A 25,332-nucleotide genomic window follows, 5' to 3' on the forward strand; every position below is an offset into this window, starting at 1 on the left:
AATAAAAAGGCAGAGGCAAAAGTAAAACAAATGTACAAACATTCTCTACAAAACAGATGTCTAATTTGAACAAAAAAGGAGAATACATGTGACCGTTCATCTGATTATTTGACCTTTTTTCCACAGCTGCTTCATGCCCTTTTATTATTGATCATATTGATGGGGAACCTGTGAGATTGCACCACAAAGACTTGACAGAAGTCTCGATTGATTTGTTTGATTTTTTTTTTCATACTGCTATGTGTTTAATAGTCATATCGTGTTAGCCTCCTGCAAACTGTATTCTCAAATGTTTTCTGACAGGAAAAAACAAAACAATTTCATCTGCCAGACACGCTGAATATTTTCACTGCCTCCTAGGAACCTCCTTCATTGGCCCACTGGGGACAACAGTGGCATTCAAACAGGAACATCTGACAACTGAACAAATCATTTAACAGTCTCAAATGAAACAGTCAATAGTACCACTGCCTGTTTGTCTTGAAGGTTTTAGCATCAACCCCCCAGCAGACAATGCAGTGCGCTAAACCTGGCAGACACACATAAATGTACACAGAAAACATCTTCATTTGGCTCTTCTCGTTACTTTAAATAATCTGGGTAGCATGCACTTAGCACGAGGCTCTTCACGCATCGCTCTACACAGACATACTGAGCTTGAAAAGAGCAGCAATTCAGCATGCACAACTGTTACGACCAATTACGACAGCAAACCGTGCCCGTGTGCTGACAGAGTAGGTCGTTTCACTAATCACCTCCTTCTGTAAGGTCAGCTCTATACAGGTACGTGACCTGGCATCCTAACTCGAGTTTGGCTAAAAGTTGCAACTAATAAATGAGTGAGAAATCTGGGCTGTTTGAGTCAAATGAGTCTTGAGTCAAAGAATATTTCTGCCACGTCTGAATTCTTGACTTCACCTCAAGTCTGACTTCTACAACTAAAGGAATCTATTCAGAACTGATGTTGAATTCAATTTAAGATAGAAAGAAAGTGTAAACAGACACAACCCGCTGTGTGAAAGTAACAGTTTATCAAACGTGACCACAAGTGACTTCCTCCCACAACTCTAAGACGTCAGGCATCATAACTCTGCGACCCTGATGTGTAATTTTGAACTGATCCTCTTTGTGTCTTCCACTTGGTTACGGAGCAGGATTTGTTGGTGAGAGAGTAAAGGTAATCTTCCCCTGTAAGCCAGGAAGTCATAACTAATGCATCACCATGTCTTCACGCCACAGCACTTTAGCTCACATAGAAACAATGAAACATTTATAGTCTCCAAACTGAAAACGCCACAAATGGAGGGTTATTTTGGCATCTTTCGGACCATGGGAAAACAAAGCATTTTGTAAATAACAACTTGGAGATGTGTTTGCAAGCTCTCATGGCTCCTTTGGGCTTTGAGCCAACGTTTTCCCCTTTCGTGTGTCTGCACTTCAAAGAGGGTGGAGAGTTTGGGGATGGCGTGCATAAAGGCTCTAAGAATAAACACACTGATCAGAAATCATCAGTGTGGTCCCATGGATTCCTGAACATGAACACACCGTGAAAGAGAGGCTGGTCTCCGATCGGTGCTCTGGTTCTAAGATGCTTTGTGGGTCCCCAGCGTTTCAAAGGGTTGAAGGGGTTCAGTGCTATCTCACTGCACCAGGTAGCCTGACTAATAGCACACTCAAAGGATCTTGAATGTCAGAGCATCCTAAGCTCGCTTCCTGGAAATCCGGACGGAAATAGTCTGCAAAGTAGCGTACAATTGAAACCCACAGCTGAAGTTAAAAAACAGTCCTAGAAGCATTTTCAAAAGCTGCCATACTTGGAAGAAGGATAGGCAACAAAGCAGAGCCCAGGCATTTTCCTTGAAGAGGACAGTCACATCACCAAAAGTTTGGAGATACTGCTCGGATGGACTTCATTATTTTTTTTAAAAAAAGATCACAAAACGCGCAGGTGTTTTGAAAAGCAAATGGAAATATCAGTGACATACTTTTGTAGTTTTATAGTGGGACGTTAAGTGTTTTGGAGGGCTGCCTTGGTGATCCTGTGGAAGTCGATGGGAATATAAAATATAAAAGTGAAGAAATGGGAATATTATAGTTTATATAAGTATGTGGCATAAGGGATGATCTGATATCGTCGTGTTGGTGTTGTTCCTGGAAAAACATTTACTATGTTGTTCCAGGATCAACATTGCAAATGACCAATCACATTGTTGTGACGTTATTCTTTGGCGCGCCAAGCCATTCATGCATTTATGAAATTCCAATGTTGCAAGGACAATATCAATTCTGCTTAGCGTTTATTAAAGGGTTAGGGTCAGGGTCCGTTGATCGGCGGACAGAGGCGGTTTCTCGCAGCTTAAGTACAGTTTTTTGTTTTACGGCGGTTTTTCCCGAAGTCGCAAAAGTATGATGTCACAACATTCTGATTGGTCACTTGCAATGTTGATCCTGGAACAACATTTACTATGTTGATCTGGGAACAACACCAACACGACAATATCAGATCGTGCATATATAAGTATGTATAACAGACTGCACTGAGTTAGTATGTGGAGACAGGGCACTGTGCAAAAGTCTGGTAATTTTTTAACATGGTCTTGAGCAATACTGTAGTTCTACAGGCTTGCTGGAGGTTTTTCAAAGTTTTCTTCGGCTGCTTTTGTTTGAAATGAGAATTCCTCAAAAAATTTGAGGAATCCAGCAAACATGTGACGCAGCACCTGAGAGCTCCAGGACCTGAGCATCTGGCCCTTCTGGTGATCCTTTTACCGTTCACTGAAGCCTCATCAAATGATCTCAGTGGAAGATTGTCAATCAAGAAGCTGAGGTATGCCAAATCAGACAAGACTAACCACATACGGGTCTTATAGAGTGATGAATTTGGTTTATATTGTTGCCAATACGCATGGAAGACAAGAGAGTGATGCAACACTGAGTGTCTACAGGCATGTGTAAAAAACAGTGGATGATCTCTCATCGTTTGCTGATGCATTTCAGCCAGTGGTGTTGGAGATCTTGTCAAAATTGATGGAATAATTAAAACAGAAAGGTATCATCAGGTTTTTATCCAAATGCAATATAATGGGAAAGTGTTTGACCGAAAACAGCTTCATTTTTCATAATGACAATGATCCCAAACACAGTAAAAGAATACCAAAACACACAAAAGAACTCTATCAGTCATGGATTGGTCTCCAAGAGCTTGGACCTCAACATTATTAAAGCGGTGTCTGATCATCTTGACAGAAAACAGAACAAAAGGCAGAAACATCCAAAGAAGAGTTCTGACTTTCATGCACATTTCAATAAGTCACTGCATCTGATACCCATATATTAAAAAAGTGAGGGGCAGCTTGAGACCTTTGCACAGTACTGTAGTGTAATATTTATTTTGTTGATGCTTTTAGTCACTGGATATTAGACCACGTGTCTTAAAGAACTTGAACGTGCTGTAAAAGTAAACTGTTCTTTTGTATTTAGACTATATGATTCATGTCTCTTGCATTCAGAATCGTCGCATTGCCGCTGATGGAGAAAACACCCATTAAGTTACATAAGCATATAGTGACTTAAGTTAATGTCTTACAGATGGACACTCAATATTCATTTTAAAAGGCGGCATTTGAATGGAGGATTGTGGCATACGTATATGCAGACATAAATAAATTTTTCACTTTATTTTCATTGTGGCTATGTGTGCAAACACTGACACTGGCAAGGTTAGTCGTTCAAATCCGCGCACGGTTAATTCATTCACACATGGCATTAGCACTGCCATTGTTAAGTGTCTGGCTCAAACTGTATGCACTCCCAATACTGTAAATGGAGTTGAGATTAAAAGAAAAACCCCAAAAGGGGAGATATATTACAGCAACCATGCAACACCCAAAACACTCAAATTGGATTTCCACTGAACAAAAGCCATATGCCACATCTCCGAAACGCTAAATGCTGTCATGGTGCCTTCAGCCCATTACTTCACAGCCCATGTATTCACAACCACAAGGGTTTAAATCCCATTTCACACTGTGTTGTCACATCCCTCTGTTTGCCCTTTTTTCCTCTCTCTCCTCCACGTTCACCCTCCTCAGAAAGCCTTAACAAAATACAAGGGCAGACTGAAATTTCGAAACGCTAAGTAACAAAAAAATTGTGTGGACTTTTTAAGCTGCGTAAGATGCCCTCAGGTCAGGAAAATAAATAGGCGCGGTAGCTGCTGAACAAATGGTGCCCTTTTCGAACACACATAAATTCTCTGAAGTTGCTACCAGAGCGCGGGAAAGAACATCTGAAGCACAGTCACCTAAATGTAATGACTCGCCTCCCAGGGCGCGCGCGAGAGTACAGACGGGCAAAGTGGCGCTCGCACACAAATAAAACAGTAAATAGAGAGGGAGCCCGTATATTAATGCTGATAAAATAATACAGGCGTGAAAAACAGGATGTATGCATCATTACCAATCACATGCACGCAGGCGTTGGCTTGACAGCTGATTTCTGCACTCTGTTTCTTTGTTAAAGCCTTTCCGCCCCTGAGGTCTGGGCACTCATTATTTTCAGTGTAAAGTGGAACACAGCTTGAAAAAAACACGCACAAACACACGAGCTCACGCAGCACCATCAGCAGCATGATGGGTTAAACCGCCCTTTAACAACAGAAGCTCTAATCCTTTACATTCAACCAGATACACATGCACGTCTCGCTTTTTAGCCCATATCACATTTGTACATCCCCTCATGCTTATTGTACTTATAAAGAAATCCGCAGTGACCTCGGTGACATGCAGACGGGACATTGGTTAGCAGCTGTTTGTAGCAGCAGCCATCGTCCTCCATCCTGCAGATTTATCCCACATCTTTTTCAGCTCTTTCTCGCAGATGTGCAACAAACAGAAAGGTTATGTTTGAGTGGGAATAAGTGAAGGGTGTAAAAAAGAGCTTTGTGGGTACTGCCCGGTGCAGCTTTTATGTTAAATAATTTGCTGTTTTTGGAACGTAGCATTATGGCTGCACAGTTGCTGTCCTATTAAAGTCAGCTCCTGAGGTTGGGTGTGTCTGTTGGAGCTTTTCATTGCTCTTATCACTGTTAGGACCGTCTGTCAGCTGAGAAGATCCCAAATTTAAATTTTCCAAACAATTGCTCCTGTGGGGCGGTGTAATAGTGCAGCAGTAATGGTCCACTCAGCACAGTAGGGGCAGCAATAAGGACAACTGTGACGCTTACTTATGTACGCCAATCATTGAAACACATGTAGAGAGAATGCTCACTAATGCTTTAAATTATAATTACTGGTACTCGGCTTTTAACGTAAAGAGAAAAGGTAGTGGAAACTATGCTCTCAGTAGAAGACCCTGTGATTGCTTCAACTTCAACATCATGTAGTGTTCATATCAGCGCTTTTTGCTGGCTTTTTTGTGCAGTTTTTTCCAAATAATTCTGCAAGTCAACATCCACCCCCACCTCCAGATGGAGAAACAGATAGGAGCTTAACCAGCAAAATGCAAATGAAAAATGCTCCAGGTGTAGGTACTTACCTAGTTAGCATAAGGGTTAGTTGCATGCAATAATAAACCCCCAAGTTATGGACATCTGTTCTGAATTAAACCAAATTTATATGTATAACGTCATCTTTTCAAATTCTATTTCAGAGATTTGTTATGATTCAATATGGGCCACAAAAATACACATATAAGCATTACATAACACAATTTTCTAGTAGATAATGGAATAAATATGTATGAGAAATACATTAAAGACAAGTTCCATATGGTAAGATTGAAATCAAATTAAGAAAAAAAATCAAATGTGTCTGTGTCTATTTATTAGTCCAATTGCACCATGTGTCATGTCTTTTCTCGTTACTGCAGCGTCAATCAGAAGAGAAAAGCTGAAAACAGAAAAGCGTAAATTATACAGTCAAAATGTAATCCTAAATTATGGCATGGAAGACAATCCATGCCAAATAAACCTCTGTGGGTTGGTGTGACATATACCCGGACCAAATCCAAATTAATGCAGGGATAATTAGAGCCAACCCAAAACGCAGCCAACCTGAACATGCCCAAAGAATTAGAGAACGCAGTGACAACTAACTACCAATTAAAACCCTGTTTACAAGATCAGCATTATGTGTCATATCCTTGTGATTCACAATTCCTTCGCTAATAATTCAGGGATACAATTACGGAGCACCATGTGATCAAAGCTGATCACCCGAGTACCAATTAATAACAAACGTGTTCGTATGAGGTCAAATTTGAAACGCCATCATAAGTATATTTCAGTTCAGTTCATGTGCAGTGGGGGGAAAATTATTTGATCCCCCACTGCAACAAATTTGTTAGTTTGCTCACATCCAAAGAAATGAACAGTCTCTAGACAGAATATCATCCAAAAATCCAGAGAAAACACATTATATAAAAGTTATAAATTAATTGAGTCATTGAGTGAAATATGTATTTGATCCCCTACAACCCAGTCAGAATTCTGGCACAGATGAGCTCTTGTGTTTGGGGGAAGACAAATTCTGCGTATTTCCTACAGAACGCCATCCCAACAGTCAAGCATGGAGGTGAAAACATTATGCTGAAGGTACAGCATAAATTGAGGGGCCAGTTTAACATAAAATGTTGGACAGGAACCTCCTTTCCTCATGCAGAACACTGAAGTGTTGCAGATGGGTCTCTCAGCATGACAATGACTTAAAACATACAGCCAGAGGAGTGTCTATACAGACTTAAAGTTGACGGCTGGCAGCAAAGAAACCTGAAGGAATCAGAGCTTTCTGTAAAGAGGAGTGGACCAAAATCCCTCCTAAGATGTGCACAAATCTGATGAGCAACTACAAACAAATATCTTACCACTGTGCTCACTAGCAAGGGTTTCTCCACCAAGTGCTAAGTCATGTTTGGCTTGGAGATCAAATGCTTATTTTAGTCAATGACATCCAAATCAATTCATAACTTTTGTGTAATGTTAACTATTTGGTCCCTCTCCATTAAAATGAAATGAGCATAAAAATAAGAGACTGCAAACTTACAGATTCACCAGGAGATCAACTAATTATTTCCCCCACTATAAAAAGTGACAGCAATCCCGAGCTGTCCCAAAGGTGGTACCAAACAGCCTGCTACATCCTTTTTAAATCCAACTCTGCATCTCGAGAGGCTGGGTTACTGTCCAGCTTCTCCCCTTGCAGTGATCTTGTTTGTTTACAATAATCCTGTTAGAGTCGTAAACCTAATGCGGTAATGATTTATTGATGAGTCAACGCTAAACATAGCACCGAAATTCTAGCATGTTCCAGTTTGTGCTTTCTCATCCTCCTTTAGCCCCAGATGAGCATAAATAGGTCATAAAAAAGCCCTGCTGTTTATGAAATCTTATGATTCCTCTTGCCATTCAGTACTTGGCTCCTTCATGCCTCAAAGGTTAGGAGACTTGAAGTTTCGCGATGAACTTCTAATGAGTTTTATGTTTCTTCTTCATCGTAAAGGAATCGTTACAAGCATTCAAAGAAAAAACTTGTGGAGGACTGGGTGCTCAAGACGTTTTGGAGAAATTGGCTGCATGTCAAGATTCGATTTTTGCTCCTCCATTATAAAAGGTTAATCTACACCAGTTTCAGCCTTAAAATTGTGTTATTTCAAGCTCTTTTCTGGACAGATATTGACAGATAAGAACTATGTGTCTCCAGTATAAGAAGGTATCTTAATAGGTATCTTAATAAATCTGGGACTCCCCACCAATTGACCTTAGAAGCTTCTCAGATGAGAGGTGAAACATCTTCAAGCAACTTAAAGAAGTTCAGATGCTTTTCTTTGCAAGCTCCTTTGACTATGATGACCTGGATGACTGAGAACCTTCACAGACGTATCTTAATAAGACGTTTTTAAGTGGACAGGTTTTCATGTTAGGCTGCTCAGAATGAGTGTAGGTGCCAAAAAAAGGTGTAAAAAGCAGATTTCAGGAACAGAGGAGTCCCAGAGCAGCTGCAAGTCTTTCAACGGGGAGCATGAATTTGTAATGCTCTCAACTCCGTAAAAATGTCTGTCAGAATATTCTTTCATGTCCTCGGAAATCCTCCTGTGCATAATGCTGCCTTGTTTATCGCTGTTTTGTAGCAGTTATTCTGCCACTCAAACCACACTCTTAGCAGAGAGAGAAAGATATGTATCAAGTGGACTTCATTCATAAAGGGCAGATCCCAGGTGGAAACCTGTAGAGCTGCATGACTGCAAAGTAACCTGACATTTAAAATATCCTTCACTGCAAATCCTGCAAATATGAAAGCTTGGGGAACAGACACAGCTGCAATTCATTAATCTGTTTATTTGCATAAAATAGCTAATATCCACCACTAAATGTCTCTGACGTTCACTGAGCGAAAAGCCACTGCATGAAATCAGACGAATGCTCATAAACAAACACTGGTCTTACGTCAAAACAAGTCACCACCTGTATTTCCCAATATCTGCAATTGTGACATAATTAAGAGCTGAGCAAAGCTTAAAAACATACTGATATGAAACATGGGACAGAAACTGGCCAGTATGAAAACCTGTCCAGATTACAGGTTTAATGTCATGATTACATGACACTAATTACCCACCGGAGAAACCTGCCATCTGGCTCTGCATCGCCCTGAGAAGAAAGTATGTGACACTCCACAGTCTTATGCTCGGACTGAGACATTTAGAGGACATCTAATGGAATTTAATGGGTTGGTGGAAGTTTTTTCTAAAGTGCTACATTGTGGTTAGCTATGTACTGTATGTGTAGCACAGTGTGGATGGTAAATGGGCTTTTGTACATGTCATGGACTCATGATGATATGGGTTTGAGCCCATTTTGTACACGCTCATGCTCCGTGTGTGTCTTGCGAGTAATGTGTATGGTTTAGCAAAAAACATCAGCATAGCTTCCCATGATCGGATAACCACGGCAGGAGGTAATAAAGCTGATTTTACGCTACATAATGACTCATTTAGATGACATGATCCAAATATGTCTGAAGGCAAACTTCAGGGTTAAACACTTGGAGGACACCCAGTGTTCCCAGTCTATAAAACTGATGTTTGCACATCTTTGGCTCTTCTGCCGTGCTTCTTTATGGTTCTGTCTTTTCATTCTCTCATGATACACACACGCACACAATTTCAATCTAATGCAGGTGCTGCACAACAGATTTTTCTGATCTTCAAGCTTTATTTTTTGGCTGCGTTTGATAAACAGCGTGCCTCCTCCTTTAGTCATGGCCCTTCTGAGCCAGGTTGTGACACTAGAAAGCTTTGCTCCAAGGCATACTCGTGAGTCAGTCAATCTCATAGAAGAAGATATTTATTACTTCGATTCCTGGAAGACACATAAAAGTGACCGAAATAGTTGTGTGCAGAATTAAAAAGAAGAAGAAGAAGAATGGCAGTAGTTGTGTAGTGAGCTGTAAATGTAATCTAAATATAAAACACTATGAAATAATGTCATGCCATTGAAAACTACTTAAACAATAATTTTGTTCATCAGCACAATTTGGGTATTTTCCTCTAAAAGACCTGCTACATGTGGAATAGAAAAAATAGAAAAGGCAAAAAAAAAAAAAAATAGGAACAGCAAGAACAGATTTCAACCATGACATCAACAATAGTGATGAAATATGAATGATGTAGACTCCATTTTTGTTTTACCTCAGGGGTTATAACACTGTGTAAAAACACATTATAATATAGTAAAAAATAAACATTAAAATGCATATGCTCTGGGGCATTTAGATTTCTCAGCAGACCTCCATGTAAATGTGCCTGACACGTGAAACATCAGTGTACTCATCTGTGAGATTATAGTTAACATCAGTGCAGTGACCTATGTACAGTAAGTGAATTCACTGTGCACTGACCTCTGTGTACGCTTGCTATACTGTACTTTATATGATACATGTTTATTCACCACGCCATATGCACCACAAAATAAATTAAACTCGTGTATGTATGTTTACGTTGATGTAATCGAATTTGGGTTTGGTTTGTTAGTTGCTAACGCATGCATTACAAAGCTCCAGGGTAAAATCAGTTTAGTGGAAGTTCCTATACATTCACAAAGCCACTTCATTAGGTACAACTGCTTTAATGCTCATTTATGCAAAAATCAGCCAATCACGTGGCAGCTACACAGTGCATTTAAGGATATAGACATGGTCGGGATAACCTGCTAAAGTTCAAACCACGCATCAGAACGAGGAAGAAAAGTGATTTAAGTGACTCTGAACATGACGTGGTTGTTGGTGACAGACGGGCTGGACTGAGTATTTCAGAAACTGCTGATCAGCTGGGATTTTCCTCCACAGACATCTCTAACATTCACAGAGAGTCATCTGACTAAGAGGGAACATCCAGGGAGCGGCGGTTCTATGGAATAAAATGCCTTGTTGCTGCCAGAGGTCAGAGAAGAACTGCTACAAACTGATAAGAAGGCAACCACTACTCAAATATCCGCTCACCACAACCAAGGTTTGCAGAAGAGCATCTCTGAACCCAGCACAGCAAACCTTGAAGCAGATGTGCTACAGCAGCTGAAGACCACACTGGCAGCAACCTCTATCGACTTAGAACAGATAATGCCTGATTTTATGAATCTTGATTTCTTCTACAACATTCACATCACAATCACAATTTTGTGTAAACAACATGAAAGCACGGATACTTCCATCCTTGTTTTAAAAGTGCAGGCTGGTGGTGTAATGGTGTTGGGGATATTTTCTTGGCACACTTTGAGCTCCTTTGTACTACATGACTGTTGTTTAAAGGCCAACAACATATTCTTGACCTGAGTATCCAGTGTACAACACATCGGGTCATGAAGCTCAAATCATCTCAAACTTGTTGAAAGCATGCAACAAAAAACTATAAAGCAGTATTGATGTAACTGATGAAGTCGCCAGTGCACGTGTGTCTTCCATGTACCACAATCACAGTAAATGTCATACGAGTATGTCAGTGCTCCAACTATCCACAACACAAACTGCCCCAGCTCACAACATCTGTGCAGTCAATACATCACTATCAATACATCCTTAATTTCTAAAGTGAATCTAAAGTGTATACAATGTGTATACAGTGACAAATATGCCAATAATTATCACTAACTCCTTTTTTTGTTTTTGTTTTGTTTTTTTTGCTTTACAGTCTCATTTGGGTTATTGTTTAGCTTTCACGGTGCAAGTAGTATATAATTTAGTAATTTCAGCATTAACTTGTAAAATAGCAAAACCCTGAAATTGAAGCAGTAAAATAGAATTTAGCCATCATTCATTTTATGAAGTATCAGAGGTTTTACTTTATTCAACAAACTCCTTCAAACATGATGACGCCATGGTGTCTTTGTCTCAGACTGGAGTTTGCTGTTCCAGTGAAGCTCTGGTGTGCCATCAAAACTGCTACACACATTCACTACTGGGAGTTTGCCAGTACAAGCACAGTCTCTGCTGCTGGCTACAGGAGCAGTTGGGGGGTGGGGGTTACTTTGCTCAAGGGCACCTTGAACTGATCCTGTTGGGGTGCCAAACAGTGCTATTGCTGCCACAACCAGCTGACCCTAAAGCCAGTTTTATGCATGTGTGTTCGTGTGTCCTTAAACTGTTGTCAGCACGCGCATGAATGGTGTGTTTAATCTCTACGAACACAAGAATTACCCAGAGAACCGACAGACTGAGACAAACTGTCAAAGACAGCATGAGAGTGAAATGGAAAAGGAAGACAAAGACAGCGAGGAAAGAAAGTATGGACGAGTGAGGAAGTAAGAAAGCAAGATGGGCAGAGAGAGGAGAGACGTCCCAGAACTCTGGCGTACATAGATATTATTCATTGAGAAGATATGAATACACCCTCAAGTGCAATGCTTTGAGCCACCTGAGAGTACACACACGTACTTATGAACACAGAAGCACACAGAAGTGCTGTACACACGCAAATAATGCGCAAGCATGAGTAGGAAGAAAAGCTGTTGAAGCACAGACATAAACTACACTCGCACACGCCTGCTGATAGTATACAACACATTCAGTACATGCACAGCCACGCACCAGGAGAGGGAGGAGGGAAAGAGGAAAACTGAAAAGAGGAGAAATGAAGTGAAGAGCAGAGCTGAAAGGGTTTCACCATGGAAGAGGAACAGCCCATGAGAGTTAGGTGAGGAATGCCAGGAGGGAAACTGAAGAGGAGGAGAGGATAACACATGAGTGAATATGGAATAAGGGAAAGGAGGGAAACAGAAAAGAAGAAGAAAAGAGAGGACGAAGGGAAAGAAAGAGGGAGAAACTGAGTAAGGAAAGCCACAAAAATGGACAGAAGAATTATTACAAAGGATGAAAATGAAGAATTCATTCATCCACCCAAAGATGGGTAGAATAAAAGGAGAAGGAGAAGAAAGCGGTGGGTAGAGGAGGGACGGGCAGTCACAGATAACACACAGCACACAATGAAAGTGACAGCTTTGCTCCGAGCTTGACTCTGGCTGACTGTTGTTTCATTATAATCTCATAACTGTCAAATCCTGGAGCAATGGAGAGAGGGGAGAGAGAGGAACGAGGAGAGAGGGCAAAGCATGCTCATCGTGAGAGAAACACAGTGAGAAAATTGGAAATGAATCCATAAGTCTGGTTCAAGCGAGCTGAGCGCACACTGTGAGACACCAATGGAGACAAGGGTGAATGCACACAAATATACAAACATACATGCAGTTGTGACACACACACACTCAGCGGTTTTGCTTGTTGCCAGACTTCTTCACTTACTCACCGTTGCTCCTCTTTAATTGCAAGTTAGTTCATTTGTTAAAAACGCGCAAATTCATATTAATTCCTTTGTTCACTTGCACTTTTGCTCACACTCCAGCTCATTTACTCAGTGACTTATTTATTGACCCAATCGGCCTTTTTTAATGATTTTTCTTTTTAATCTTCAGTTTAAATTGAGTGTGACAGTAAATCCCCAGCCCCAGGGGCGGACTGAGATAACAATTCAGCCCAGGACCTCATCCTAGGACATTATGTCTATCCTACATTAAAAGAGCAGTTATTATGATCATATGTAAGTTAAGAACGTAATATTGGGTTTTAAATTTCAAATATTGTGAATTATGAGTTTTGTTGTTACAATATTAAACATGGCCAAAGTCATAAATACTGAGGTCAGTGTGTGTACAAGCTGAAGCTTCAGACTGCTCCAAATGCTCTGGCTCAGATCGTTTCTTCTAGTCTTGGACCTGTATGATGTCACTGAGAACAGATATCCTTAATATAGTTATCTCACGCCCACAGCTCTACTATGAGTGACTCATTCACTCAGCCATGTTCATCCCTTCACTTCCTCCATCACTTATTTCTTGATTGTTTGCTTTAATTTACTCATTCCTCTTACTTCCTTCTTTGCTCAATGGATCCCTCACTCGCTCATCCAAAATGACATCAAGTGGAATATGTATAAACCGTGATCATTGCTGGTATCAGAACAGTGTAAATAGGGTAGGAGGTCACACACAGTCCCCAGCCAGCATTCATCTACTAATGTTTTGTGACAGAATACAAACACAGCACTATCCAGGTCCTTAAAACAACAATGCTGCACTCGTTTCTTTTCCTCTTCCCTTTCTTTGTGTTCAAAAGGCTTTGATCATTAACATCAGTATCTTTACTGCCTCCCTAAAAGGGCTTTATTCTTTTATCCCGAAGCTAAGAGAGAAATACACACAAACAATCAACAAAGTGTGAAAAAATATCTTAAAATATTAATTTAAGAAAAATACAAAACAAAACAGGAATTCAGTTTAATCTCGTTCTTCAGCGCATCTCACGGCTGCGTGATGAACAAGTTATGCTGAGAAGCTGACGGAGGTGATCCTGTGGCATATGTCATCAGGAGAGACAGCACATTTGCGAAGCAGTAAGACAATTTAATGGGATATCAGGGATATCTGACTCTTCCTGTCAGAGTCATGCACGCTCTCGATTCCCGGCTCGATAGATTTTTAATTGTGCAAAATTGCTATGGCAACTTGGACTGCACTTAGCCTGGATCCTGCCAATCAAACTGTGTTTGCAGTGCTGTGATATTGATCTCTGCTTATAACTACACGCAGTTCCCATTCTACCAAGAAAAATGCCTAAAACAAAACGCCAGTTTTACGCCAAACGCTAACAACAGTCTGGAAAAATGGCAACCATGGTGACTGATACAAAAATTAGATATGACATCACATTAAAGATTATCCTCAGCAGCCCATCTTTGAAAGTTTTCACTGCTCAGTTGTGTTTTCGTTTCCACAGAAAGTCCCCATTACACAGAAAACATGTCTTTCTCACTACACTTTGAAAATGTGTTAGGCCAACATCAGTCTGTTATCTCGCATTCTATCAGGTAAATGTAACCTGAATAACAGCTCGATTTCGATCAATATTTCTCTTTTATCTGTCTATACTACTCTTTTTTGGCTTTGTCTCCAGTAAATCATTGTGTCAGCATGGCATACATGCACATGGGATGGGTTTCAGACTTAAAAATACTTTTTAAAACATGTATCTTTGATAAGGACAAAAGAAAGACGCAAAAGGAAAAGGTAGAAGTAATGCAAAGAGCTCAGCCAAGTGGCATGCAGCCTTGTCATCCCACTTTCTCACTCACTTACAAACCTGTGGCGTTGGACTCCTTATCGTCACAATATTTTTTACACTGAATAAAGCTGCAGAGCAACCTAAACTGACTGCAAACACACACTCACACACATGCACCCTCCCTCCCTTCTCTCACTTTTTTCCCTTCATGGTCTCTTACCCGTGACGGAGATCAGCATGGGAGCCACCAGCGGCCTGTTGTTATCCAGTTTTCGGCTCAGTCGGATCTCTCCGCTGGTGTGATTCAGGAGCAGCAGGTGAAGCTCATTCCCCCTTTCGATGGTGTAGTACAGTCTGTCTGACACGTCAGGATCGTGGGCAGGTACCCTCCCTATTACCCCGGTGGGGAAACTGTTGGACCGATTGGACACAAAGTTGTTGAAAATGATTTGAAAGTCTTGTAGAGTTGGCCTGTTGTCGTTCTGGTCCACCAATCGGATTCGGACAGTAGCACGGCTGACTAAAGGTGCTGACGTGGCCTGGACCACAATGACATACTCGTTGCGTGTCTCATAGTCAAGATCAATGAGTGACGTGAGCTCTCCTGAAAAGATGTCCATCTGGAAGATCTCTGGGATGTTGCCCTCTACAATTTGGTACATGATCTGAGCATTGGCACCCTCATCAGGGTCGGTGGCTGTTATCTGTGCCACCACAGAACCCACAGCACTGTTTTCTTTTACTAAAACCTCAAAGTCATCAGCGGGGAATACAGGGGCGTTGTCATTCACATCGAGGACTGTCACCTGGATGTGGACAGGAGTTTGCTGAGAGGGTACACCGCGATCAACAGCGTAAGCAGTGAGCTCATAGAATGGCACGTTCTCGCGATCCAAACGTCTGCTATTTCGGACGATCCCAGATTTTGGTTCAATGGTAAAGTCTCCACCCCCATCCTCACCGTTTTGGAAGGTGTATTGAACACGACCGTTGGCGTGTGCATCCCGATCGGTGGCTGAGATTTGGAGAATACTGGTGTAGGAAGGGGCATCTTCACTCACTGTTCCCTGATACCTGGGACTGAGGAACTGAGGAGCGTTGTCATTGACATCATTAACATTCACCTCAACGTATGTCGTGTCGGATTTCTGCGGTATGCCGTTGTCTTTGGCTGTTATAGCCAACGTGTAGGTCATCTGGTCTTCATAGTCAAGCTCTGCCTGGAGTGTTATGGCTCCTGTTGCTGGGTCGATGCGAAATTGCGGGATATTGTCCTCGAGGAAGTACGTGATTCGAGCATTCTCGCCAACATCGTCGTCTGTGGCACTGATCACGACTATGGTGCTTCCAGGTGGCTGGTCCTCGTTCACACTAACAGAGTAATGGGCGCTTTGGAAAACAGGGCGGTGTGTGTTGGCGTCTGTGATGTTGACGTGCACCTGACAGGTGTCATGGAGGGTTCTGTCTGAGGCAGTGACAGTGAGAACGTAGCGCCGCTCCTGTTTGTAGTCCAGTGGGAGAGCTAGAGAGAGAAGCCCACCCCCTCCCGCCGTGCTGATAGCAAAGCGGTTTCTGGTGTTTCCTCCTGTTATCTGGTAGGTCACGGCACTGTTGACGTCACGATCGACAGCTGTGACAGTCACTACGCTGGTGCCAACCGCTGCGTCCTCGTTCAGTCTGACATAGTACTCCTTTTGGAGGAACTCAGGGCGGTTGTCATTAACATCCATCACTGTTATAGTCACACTGGCTGTAGCGGAAAGAGGGGGCATGCCATAATCCCTGGCCTCCACACCAAAAAAGTAGTGCTCCACAGATTCTCTATCAAGAATAGACTTTACGGTGACCCAGCCTGTTGCGGCATTGATAACAAATGGGGTGTCAGAGCTTGTGCCAGTTAGCCTGTACTCCAGACGAGCATTGTCACCAGAATCTGTATCAATGGCCTGGATGTGGAGGATTGAACTACCAATCGGAGCGCTCTCAAGCACTGATGCCTGAAATGGTGTGGAGACAAAGATGGGCGGATTGTCGTTGACGTCTGTCACTTGGACGCTGACAATCCCAGTGTTGTTAGAAAGAGGTGGCCGCCCGTTGTCCTGTGCACGAACGCGGAGCGTGTACTCTCGTTCGGCCTCATAGTCTAGTGGTGCCACCACCTGGATCTCACCAGTGACACTGTCAATGGAAAACTGCCCACGGCTGTTGCCACTGATGATGTTGTAGTGAACAACAGCATTACTATCTTTGTCCCGGTCTGTGGCGCTGACACGGAGAATTTCAGAATGAGGCCTGACATTCTCCTTCACTGCCACCACATAGCGTTTCTCACTGAACTGTGGCACATTGTCATTTTCATCCAGCACGGTGATGAAAACTTTAACGGTAGCAGAGCGGGGCCCCGGATCTTTCCCCTGGTCGCTGGCTTCCACCTGCAGGGTGTAGTGTTCATTCGTTTCCCGGTCCACTGACCCACGGGTTGTAATGAGGCCAGAGCGAGGGTCAATCTCAAAGGCCGCCCGTGCCATTGTAGCTGAATCACCAACAAACCGGTAACGAATATTGGCATTGGATGGGGAGTCTGAATCAGTCGCTCTCAGCTGTAGTATGGGATAGCCTTCCTCCACATTCTCCCTAATCGTCTCCCTGTACTCTGACTGCTCAAATATAGGAGAGTGATCATTCCGGTCTGAAACAGTGATGGACACCATTGTGGTGCCAGAGAGGCGAGGGGAGCCATGATCAGTCGCTGTGACCCGGAAGTAATGTAGGTCCATATGCTCTCGGTCAAGAATCTGAGTGGAGGTGATGAGGCCGGTGTCTGGGTGAATGTGGAAGTAGTCGGATGATCGACTGTTCATCAACGGAGCCATTGTGTAGCTCAGCCTGCCTGCATCTCCTCCATCTGGGTCTGAGGCGGACATGATGATCACTGATGTGCCAGGCGGCTGGTTTTCAGCCACATGTACTTGGTAGGTGTACTGGGAGAAATGGGGATGCCTATTGGCTGCACGTTTCGAGCGAGACCATGGCATGAAAATCTTTCTCTCAGTCTCTCCCTGTGAGGTATCATCATCTGCTACGATTATCAGTCGTTCCAGGCTCCTCTCTCCCCTTGAACTGTGCTTTTTCTTTTCCTTCCCCTCCACCTCCCCTCTGCCTCCTCCCTGGTGGCTTTCATCCCCCTGGCTTTCTTTCTTCCCTATTTTGCTATCTGGCTGTGTGATGGTGGTGCTACTGCCCCTGTCCTGACCCTTCTCTCCCTTTGCCTCATTCTCCTCTGCCTGGCTTGCCTTTGTTATTCTCCTTCCCCTCTCCCACTCCTCCTCCTCTGCCCATGTTTCTCTCCCTCCCATCAGCCGCGCCTCTCTCTGGCCCTCCCCCACCTGTAATTTTCCTCCCCAAACAGAGGCAACAGCAACAGCGGACCCCTCAAAGCCCTCTTCCTCCCTCTGCCTTTCTCCTTTATCTCCCATCTGCCGCCCCGTTGCCTGTCTGACACCTTCGGGCTCTAGTGGCACTTGCTTACCGGGTTTTAATTGCATATGTGCACCGTCCTCGCGCGCGGTAGCTGAGCAGTCAGTGGAAATGCTACCAGAGCATCCTGGGTGAGCCATCGCTCTCTGTGCGCTTTCCCACTGCGTTTGACCAGGCCACAGCGAATTTTCTATTTCAGACTCATATCTATTTCCCCCGCCGCCTCTCTCCTCTTCCTCATTATTATTATTATTATTATTATTATTATTATTATTATTATTATTATTATTAGTGTTGGACTTGCTCCACAAAAACACGCGCTCAGCGTCTGGAGGAGCTGTCCGTCGTGCTGAAAGCTCCTCTACACGGGGGGAGTGTAGCGAACGCGCAGACCATGTGGTCAGGTTAACTGCCGAGACGAGCGACAGGTACTCTGCTGCAGGCTGCACTGCTGCTTCAGAGTGACTGGGAGATGTAGCGGGAAACTTAGCAGGCGAGGAAAAGCCTGAGTCACCGGCAGACTGTGTCTCTGAAGTTGCTCTCACTTTTCCAGCAGACAGACTGAGCGCTGTGACTCGTCTCCCACTTTCCCAGCTCTCGTCTGTTTCTGTTTGAGTGGGCGCTGTTTCAGTAACTTCAGAGCCAGAGTATTCAGAGTATTTTGACGCGTTTTGGGGGACTGTGGTTTTGTTGGATGGGGACTGCTGGCAGGGCGTCTCTGAAATAATGCTGCTGAGGGCAATTTGGATGAGGCGCTTCCTCGGAGCTATGCCTCCCTCGGGTGTCGTAAATTCAGCTAAATATCCACCCCCCATTTCTTCTCTGTCTAAACAACCAGAGCCACCACTGGGACCCACCCTGTCCGCCCTGCTCTCTCTCCGGGTTTGACTGCTCTGCCCCTCGGTTCCTGGTGCTGATTTCCCCCGCTGAAGCTCATTATCAGTACTACACGAGAGCTTCAGTATCAGAAAAGCCAAACCATTATCCGGATAATTAGATAAATGAATGTGTTTGCTGCTGTGGCTCATCCCTCCCCCTCTCCCATCATTTACCTCTCTTTCCTTCCTTTCATGAATAACTCTGGCATGCTTAGACCTTGCTTCACAGAGAGGAGGTAACCAACAACCTAGATTGCTAATCTCCTCCAGCGCGCTACACCTGTATGCTTCCCTCCCCTCATCTCCCCCACCTCTCGGCCCTCCTCCATTCTCTCTAATGCACCCCGTCAAACTGCTATCGTCACCCCTCTCCCTGCTTCTGTTGGGATCGATAACATTATGCCAGCCCAAATGAGAACAATTACCAGCCCTCCTGTTCACGCTGACTGAGCCATCCCAGCGCTTCGCCTTGTTGCCGTTCCTGTAAACTAGCTGTTGCTGAATGTTGTGAAAATTACACACGCAATCCAATTGAGATGCCCGGACACAGTCTGGATTGTTGGTAAAAGTAGGTTTGAATGTGTTTGAAGCATCAGCTTGGGGTGAAATGTATCCAGAAAGAGAATGAATGCAGTGAGAGAAACCAGCTGGGACGAGGCCAGGTGAGGGAGTGCTGGCCACGGAGAGGGGTGGTTTGTAGGGGCACGGCCAGTGTGTCGGGGAGCACCATGCAGCAAGCAGTCTCTTCACCTCAGGAGCCCTCTCCCTCACCTCTCCCCCTCTCCTCCCTCCACTTCCGGGTGCCCCGTTCAGGCCAGAGGCGTGCACAAAGGCTCCGGCGGCACCACGTTTGGCGAGGTGTGGTCGCGACGCCGGCCACCGTTGCGCGCACGCTCTAGTCCTTTGTACTGCCCGTTTTTTACCGTTTTGAACCAGCGAGGGGGTGGAAACAGGTGAAGTGGGAGGTGAAACAACGCCCTTTCTGCCCAGCCTTCCTCTTTCCACTCTCTCTCCTCCACCGACGCCATCGGAGTCCAACCTGCTCCTAATACCGGGGTGGAGTTGGAGAGTAGGTGGCGATGGAGCCGGAGGGCGGTCTGCAGTCTTCCAAAACGTCCCGACTCCTTTCGGTCCTTCTTTCCGCCTCCCCTTCGCTCCATAGCGCAGATATCCTCTCAGCGTCTCTCCCGCGCGCTGCACTCCCGAGCATCCCTCTCTCTGTATCCGCTCCACGGTCCACCTGCTTGGGCGTAGATTCCAGCTGCCCCTCGGCGACTCCCTTGCCTCCTCGCACTGGTGTTGCTGTTGCTGCTGGCTCACTTTACCGGCGTCTCGATAGCAGAGGCCCGGGATCCATCTGTTGGAAACTCCTCCTGTATTCACCGTCCCCGGGGTGAAGGCGAACAAAGGGCCGAGGAGAAGCAGGTGGAGTGCCAGAGATGAGAGCAGGAGCGGGGTAAAGCCCGGTAGCGGTGCAGCCATTTAGTCTTCTCCTTTCTCTGTGTCTCCCCTCCTTTCTCCCTCTTCCACCTCTGCCTATTCTCTCTTTCTCTCTCACGAGTGTGCCTTCCCTTCTCCCCCGTTACTTCTCTCTGTCCTTCGTTCCGGCTATGTGGCCAGTTCCAGGACCGCCAGCACCGCCCGACACCTTCCCCCAGGCTCCCCCGTCTCTCTGTCGGCCTGGAGAGTTGGCATCTACCCGCTGTGGTCCGTGGAGCTGGAGGTCTGAGCGTTAGGAGCGGCGCGGCAGCAGCATCTCTCCTCCCGTTCATTCACATCCAACATGGCTCACACACTCACACCGACTGACTGACTGGCTGGCTCACACACTAGCCTTCAGAGTGTGTGTGTGAGTCCGCATGTATGTGTGTGCGCGCTCCTCTAGCAGTGGCTGTGGCAAGCTACTATCCACCCATCCACACACACTCACACAATCACGCTCTCCTCCTCTCTCCTTTTCCACCCCTCCCCCTATTGCTTGCATCTCTATAGCCCCTCTCTCTCTCTCTCTGATAATGGTTGGCTCCGGTGCGCAGGGCTGTTACACAGCACCCGCGGCGGTCGCCATGTCCACAACTGGAATATGAGCTAGAAAAAAACCCTTATCTTACACAATCTCGCCGTCATCGCCGTATCAGCTGCCGTACTGTCGTCCTAACACATTTCCCCCCAGGTCTGTCACCTTTCACCTTCTAGGACTTCAGCAATGAAGTCCTAGAAATTAGACTTTGAATTTATTTCATTTTTCATGCTAAAAAAGAGAAATTTATACGAGCAGTTTTGGATGGATTATAGAAGAAAAAGTAATTTTTAGAAACTTTACTGCAAGGGGAAAGACTGTTCAGTCTAGTCCTTCTGTAATAAATCATTTTGCTTCATTGATATATTCGGGATGTTTCATTTCCTGGAAATACATCAATTTCTCCGTTTTTTCTTCTTCTCCATTTGCATGTGCTTTGGTCTCACCCGGTCAAGCAGCATCTTATATTCTAGTGCGGTGATGTAAGCCTAGGTTAGCTCAAGGAAAAGTGACGTCATCTCTCTCTTGCATCCACGAGTAATTCACAGATACACACACACACTGAGAGAGAGAGAGAAAGAGGGGGGAGTCCCTGAGGTGTCACCTCCACTTTTTACTCTAAGATTATTGTGACGATATCAGTGTTAAAGGCACATGCGCGCAATCCGACAACATTCCTAATTTAACACTAATTCGCTCATGGTTAAATGGGCAGATCCATTTCCTGATACTTATTGAGAAAAAAAATTATGCAAATATGCTGGCTACAAATTTCCCCTATCTACTCACCATCTTCCCATTCAGTACCAATTTGTAATGCCGGCTGGGTGGTGCAGTTTTTCTAATGACACGGATGAAGCTGAATGTGATTTATTCCTGTTGATGGGAGGAGATGCACAAGGCGTGTCAGTCTGTTCTGGCATCAGCGCCCAGAAAAGAAAAAAAAAGGCATCCAAAATCTGAGCCCTATGGTGCTGCCAGCATCTGTGGATGCATGCGCATTCACACGTCCTTGCCTTCCTTGAGTCTGTATGTTACACTGATTTCTATTACATTTGATAGAAGGTGATAGAAAGATGAGGGGAAATCCCCAAACCGGAGCAATTCTTTCATTTCTCATTCCCTTGAGGTTTTAGTCGTGTAGTCTTGTCTGACTCAGTGGTTCTCAACATGGTATGAAAATAATTTTTCCATCAGTTGAAAAATATCCTGCAATATTAAATAAAATTGCACATGTGCAGATGGGGAATGCTTAGCAAATATAGCATATTAAGTCACTTGTGTGAGACAACCTCAATTCAATTCTTTCCAACAGTCCAGCAGCTGGTCTTCTCATCTCCCAGATGTTGTTTAAAAAACAACAACAACAACAATGGCCCTGCTCCAACTTTTTTGAGATATGTTACTGCCATCAAAATCGACATGAGCGAATGTTTTTCTTAACATGATAATTTTCTCCACGTTAAACATAATACTGTGAATAAAATGCAAGTTTATAAGATTTGCAAGTCAGTTCATTCTGTTTTAATTGGCATTTTGGGCAGTGAGAGTGGGAACTAGATTTATTTTATTTTGCAAAGGAATCCCTGCCCTAAAACGTTTGATGAGCCCTGGTCTTAGCATGCAAAATGTAAAATGAGAATCCACCCTTACATGAAGCTCAGGCATAACTGAACCTCCTTTTTGATTTTTGTTCTTATTTAACTAGACAGCATTTAATATATTGGACTTTTATAAGGCAACTGGAGAAACGGGTGTTAAGAATGACTGACCAAAGGTAATATAGAGATATGAATTAATCTGTGATACTAGTGAAACAGCTGTGTCAACCATCTATGTGCATGCAACATTGTTTTCTAATTGTTCTGACTTACTGTTATTATTCAGTTAGAATACGTAGTACAGGACGTTACATTCAAAGTGGGCATGATGTAACGTGATTACACCTCAGTTATAACAGACACACACAAACACACTGGTCAAATATCGTAATGAGCTGTCTTTCCTCTTTAAGCTGAGATGTAACCGCAGCTGTGTAAATCAAATACAAATGTCACAGATAACGTTCCTGCAGTGAATGTGGGTTTATCCGTCTGTGTGTGGCTCAGTCAGCCTGGAGCCTTGCCTCTCTTTTTCTTTCTTTCCTTTTGTCCTCAAAGCTGATAGAAGCTTGGAGCACCGCCACAGCAATATGGTACTCCGAAATGCATATTCTCATTTTCCAGAAAAGATTTGGATGCACTAAAAAATAAACAAAAAAAGAAAAGAAAAGTCCTCTCCCTCCCTCTCTGGGTGTCAGCAGCTTGCCTCCACCCTCGCGCTCTGGTCCCTGGGATTTGCTGCCATTTTTTTTTTCTGTCGTGCTTCCAACATCCTCACACGCCAGTGTCAGTGAGTGTGATTACTGTGGAATGTAGGTTATTGTGGCGCAGGCTGGCGACGTTAACAGGATTTGGAAGGGGAACGTGTCGGGGGAGCATGAGGATGTCTAGACAAGTTGTGACTAGGCAGCGTGAGAAACAGTGTGACAGGTATTATGCAGTTTACCCATTCAGCAATGACAGTTTAGATGTAATGATAGCTTTTTCAGAAACACCGCGGAAGCTTCTCTTTGCTACCCGTCAGTGAAGGTCAGAGGTCAAAGTGGCCCATGGCGCACTTAATCAGGGCAGGTGGTTGCCGACATGGGAGACTGAGCCTCCAATTAAAGCGAGGTCTTTTTTTTTTTTTTGCTGCACTGTCACCAAAACTACAGAAACTGAAATAGCATATTGTTACAGCATTCCTCGCTAGGAAATTACCACACTAAGGCTGTTACAGTTTTAATTTCAGTCACTGCAGCACAATTACCAGTAATTAAATCTTATTGTTATCCTCTTTCAGTGTGAGAATGCAGCTCAGTTATGCAAAAGCTATGTTATATTTCCCGTGTCTGCAGCTGACAAAAGAAGAAGTCTGCAGATTTCAAAGAAAACATTAACCGTTTAACACTAAATTCTTAAATTGAAATTTTATTGTCCTAAAACTGGGCCAGACTATAAAATCGCTGGTAATTAGGGATCTTTGTTTTCAGAATGAAGCAATCTGAGGCATTCAAATTTTTGGCGGCATGAGAGTTTGCGCTTGAGATATTAAGACGTAACCACTTTTAGAGCACACACTACAAAGTAACAGAGCTCTTTGATAGGCTAATATTAAAGTGTGCATGTACAGCTCATCTTATACTCTCTATGCCAATACCATTGGAGGTGCCATTTAAAAAGCATATTTCACGTAAATAAAAATTCCCTTCACATTATAACTATTTAATCCCGATTTGCCCTTGAAAGACTTTGAGGTATTAATAGCCTCCAGTTTATCAGGGCACATAAAATCCAGACAGCAGTGAATCCACCGAGGAACATTTTCTGGCATGAAGTAATTCTGGATCCTATTCTTGAGGATAGACAGTCAATTATATCGACTCTAATAACAGCAGAATGTGAAAACTTGAACAGCCTGTTGGTTTAGAAACTTGCTGAGATGTAAACAGACCCCGGCTGAATACCAAAATAAAATTATTTGCCCATTAAACAACAAAGATCTCATTTGCACCGAGGAGTACACCATCAACCAAGGACATAATCCTAATATATATAGGAGGGGACAGCCACACTCTTCGACTCCAAAATATTCTGAGATAATAAAAATCTATTTTCAAAAATCGAAAGCGAGGATAGAAACATTATTCACTTCCTGTCATGGTATGCAATGGTAAATGGTAAATAGCCTGTATTTGTATAGCGCTTTACTGGTCCCTAAGGACCCCAAAGCGCTTTACACATCCAGTCATCCACCCATTCACACACACATTCACACACTGGTGATGGCAAGCTACATTGTAGCCACAGCCACCTTGGGGCGCACTGACAGAGGCGAGGCTGTCGAACACTGGCACCACCGGGCCCTCTGACCACCACCAGTAGGCAAACTGTGGGGATGTTCCATGTCCTCGCTTCCTAGTGTCCGTGAACCCCGTGCTCGCTGCCCTCTTGTTTCCGCACTCTTCCTGGGGAATCTCAGAACACTTTCCATGTGGCAAGCTCACACTCACTGAATGACTAGCTGGGAAACTGATGCGAAGTCTCACGCCATGATCCAGCATTGATGGGAGCTCAGCCACACTGCTAAGTAGCTTCCCCGACGAACCTTGATCAGCTGCAGGTGTGTGATTATGCCTCCATAGCAGGAACAACCCTCCAGGCCTGGTGTCCCAGGAAAACCAGGACGGACGGACGGACACACGCGCACATGCACTCACGCGCACACACACACACACACACACACACACACACACACACACTGCTACTTTGGCCAG

At 44.0% G+C, this 25,332-nt stretch overlaps 1 protein-coding gene across 2 annotated transcripts in view; it reads right to left on the reverse strand.

Annotated features, from left to right (window-relative positions):
* Nucleotides 1-20,861, reverse strand: part of celsr3 (cadherin, EGF LAG seven-pass G-type receptor 3) — a 124,790-nt gene extending 103,929 nt beyond the window's left edge. For both annotated transcript variants that reach the window (XM_080898063.1, XM_080898062.1), the window contains exon 1: nucleotides 14,821-20,861. In XM_080898063.1, coding sequence (XP_080754189.1) covers nucleotides 14,821-20,437 — 5,617 coding nt within the window. In that variant the 5' untranslated portion in view covers nucleotides 20,438-20,861. The remainder of the gene's footprint in view (nucleotides 1-14,820) is intronic.
* Between the last annotated feature and the right edge of the window lie 4,471 nt (nucleotides 20,862-25,332).

Source organism: Rhamphochromis sp. 'chilingali' (genome assembly GCF_963969265.1).
Source record: "Rhamphochromis sp. 'chilingali' genome assembly, chromosome: 12".
NCBI lineage: Eukaryota > Metazoa > Chordata > Actinopteri > Cichliformes > Cichlidae > Rhamphochromis > Rhamphochromis sp. 'chilingali'.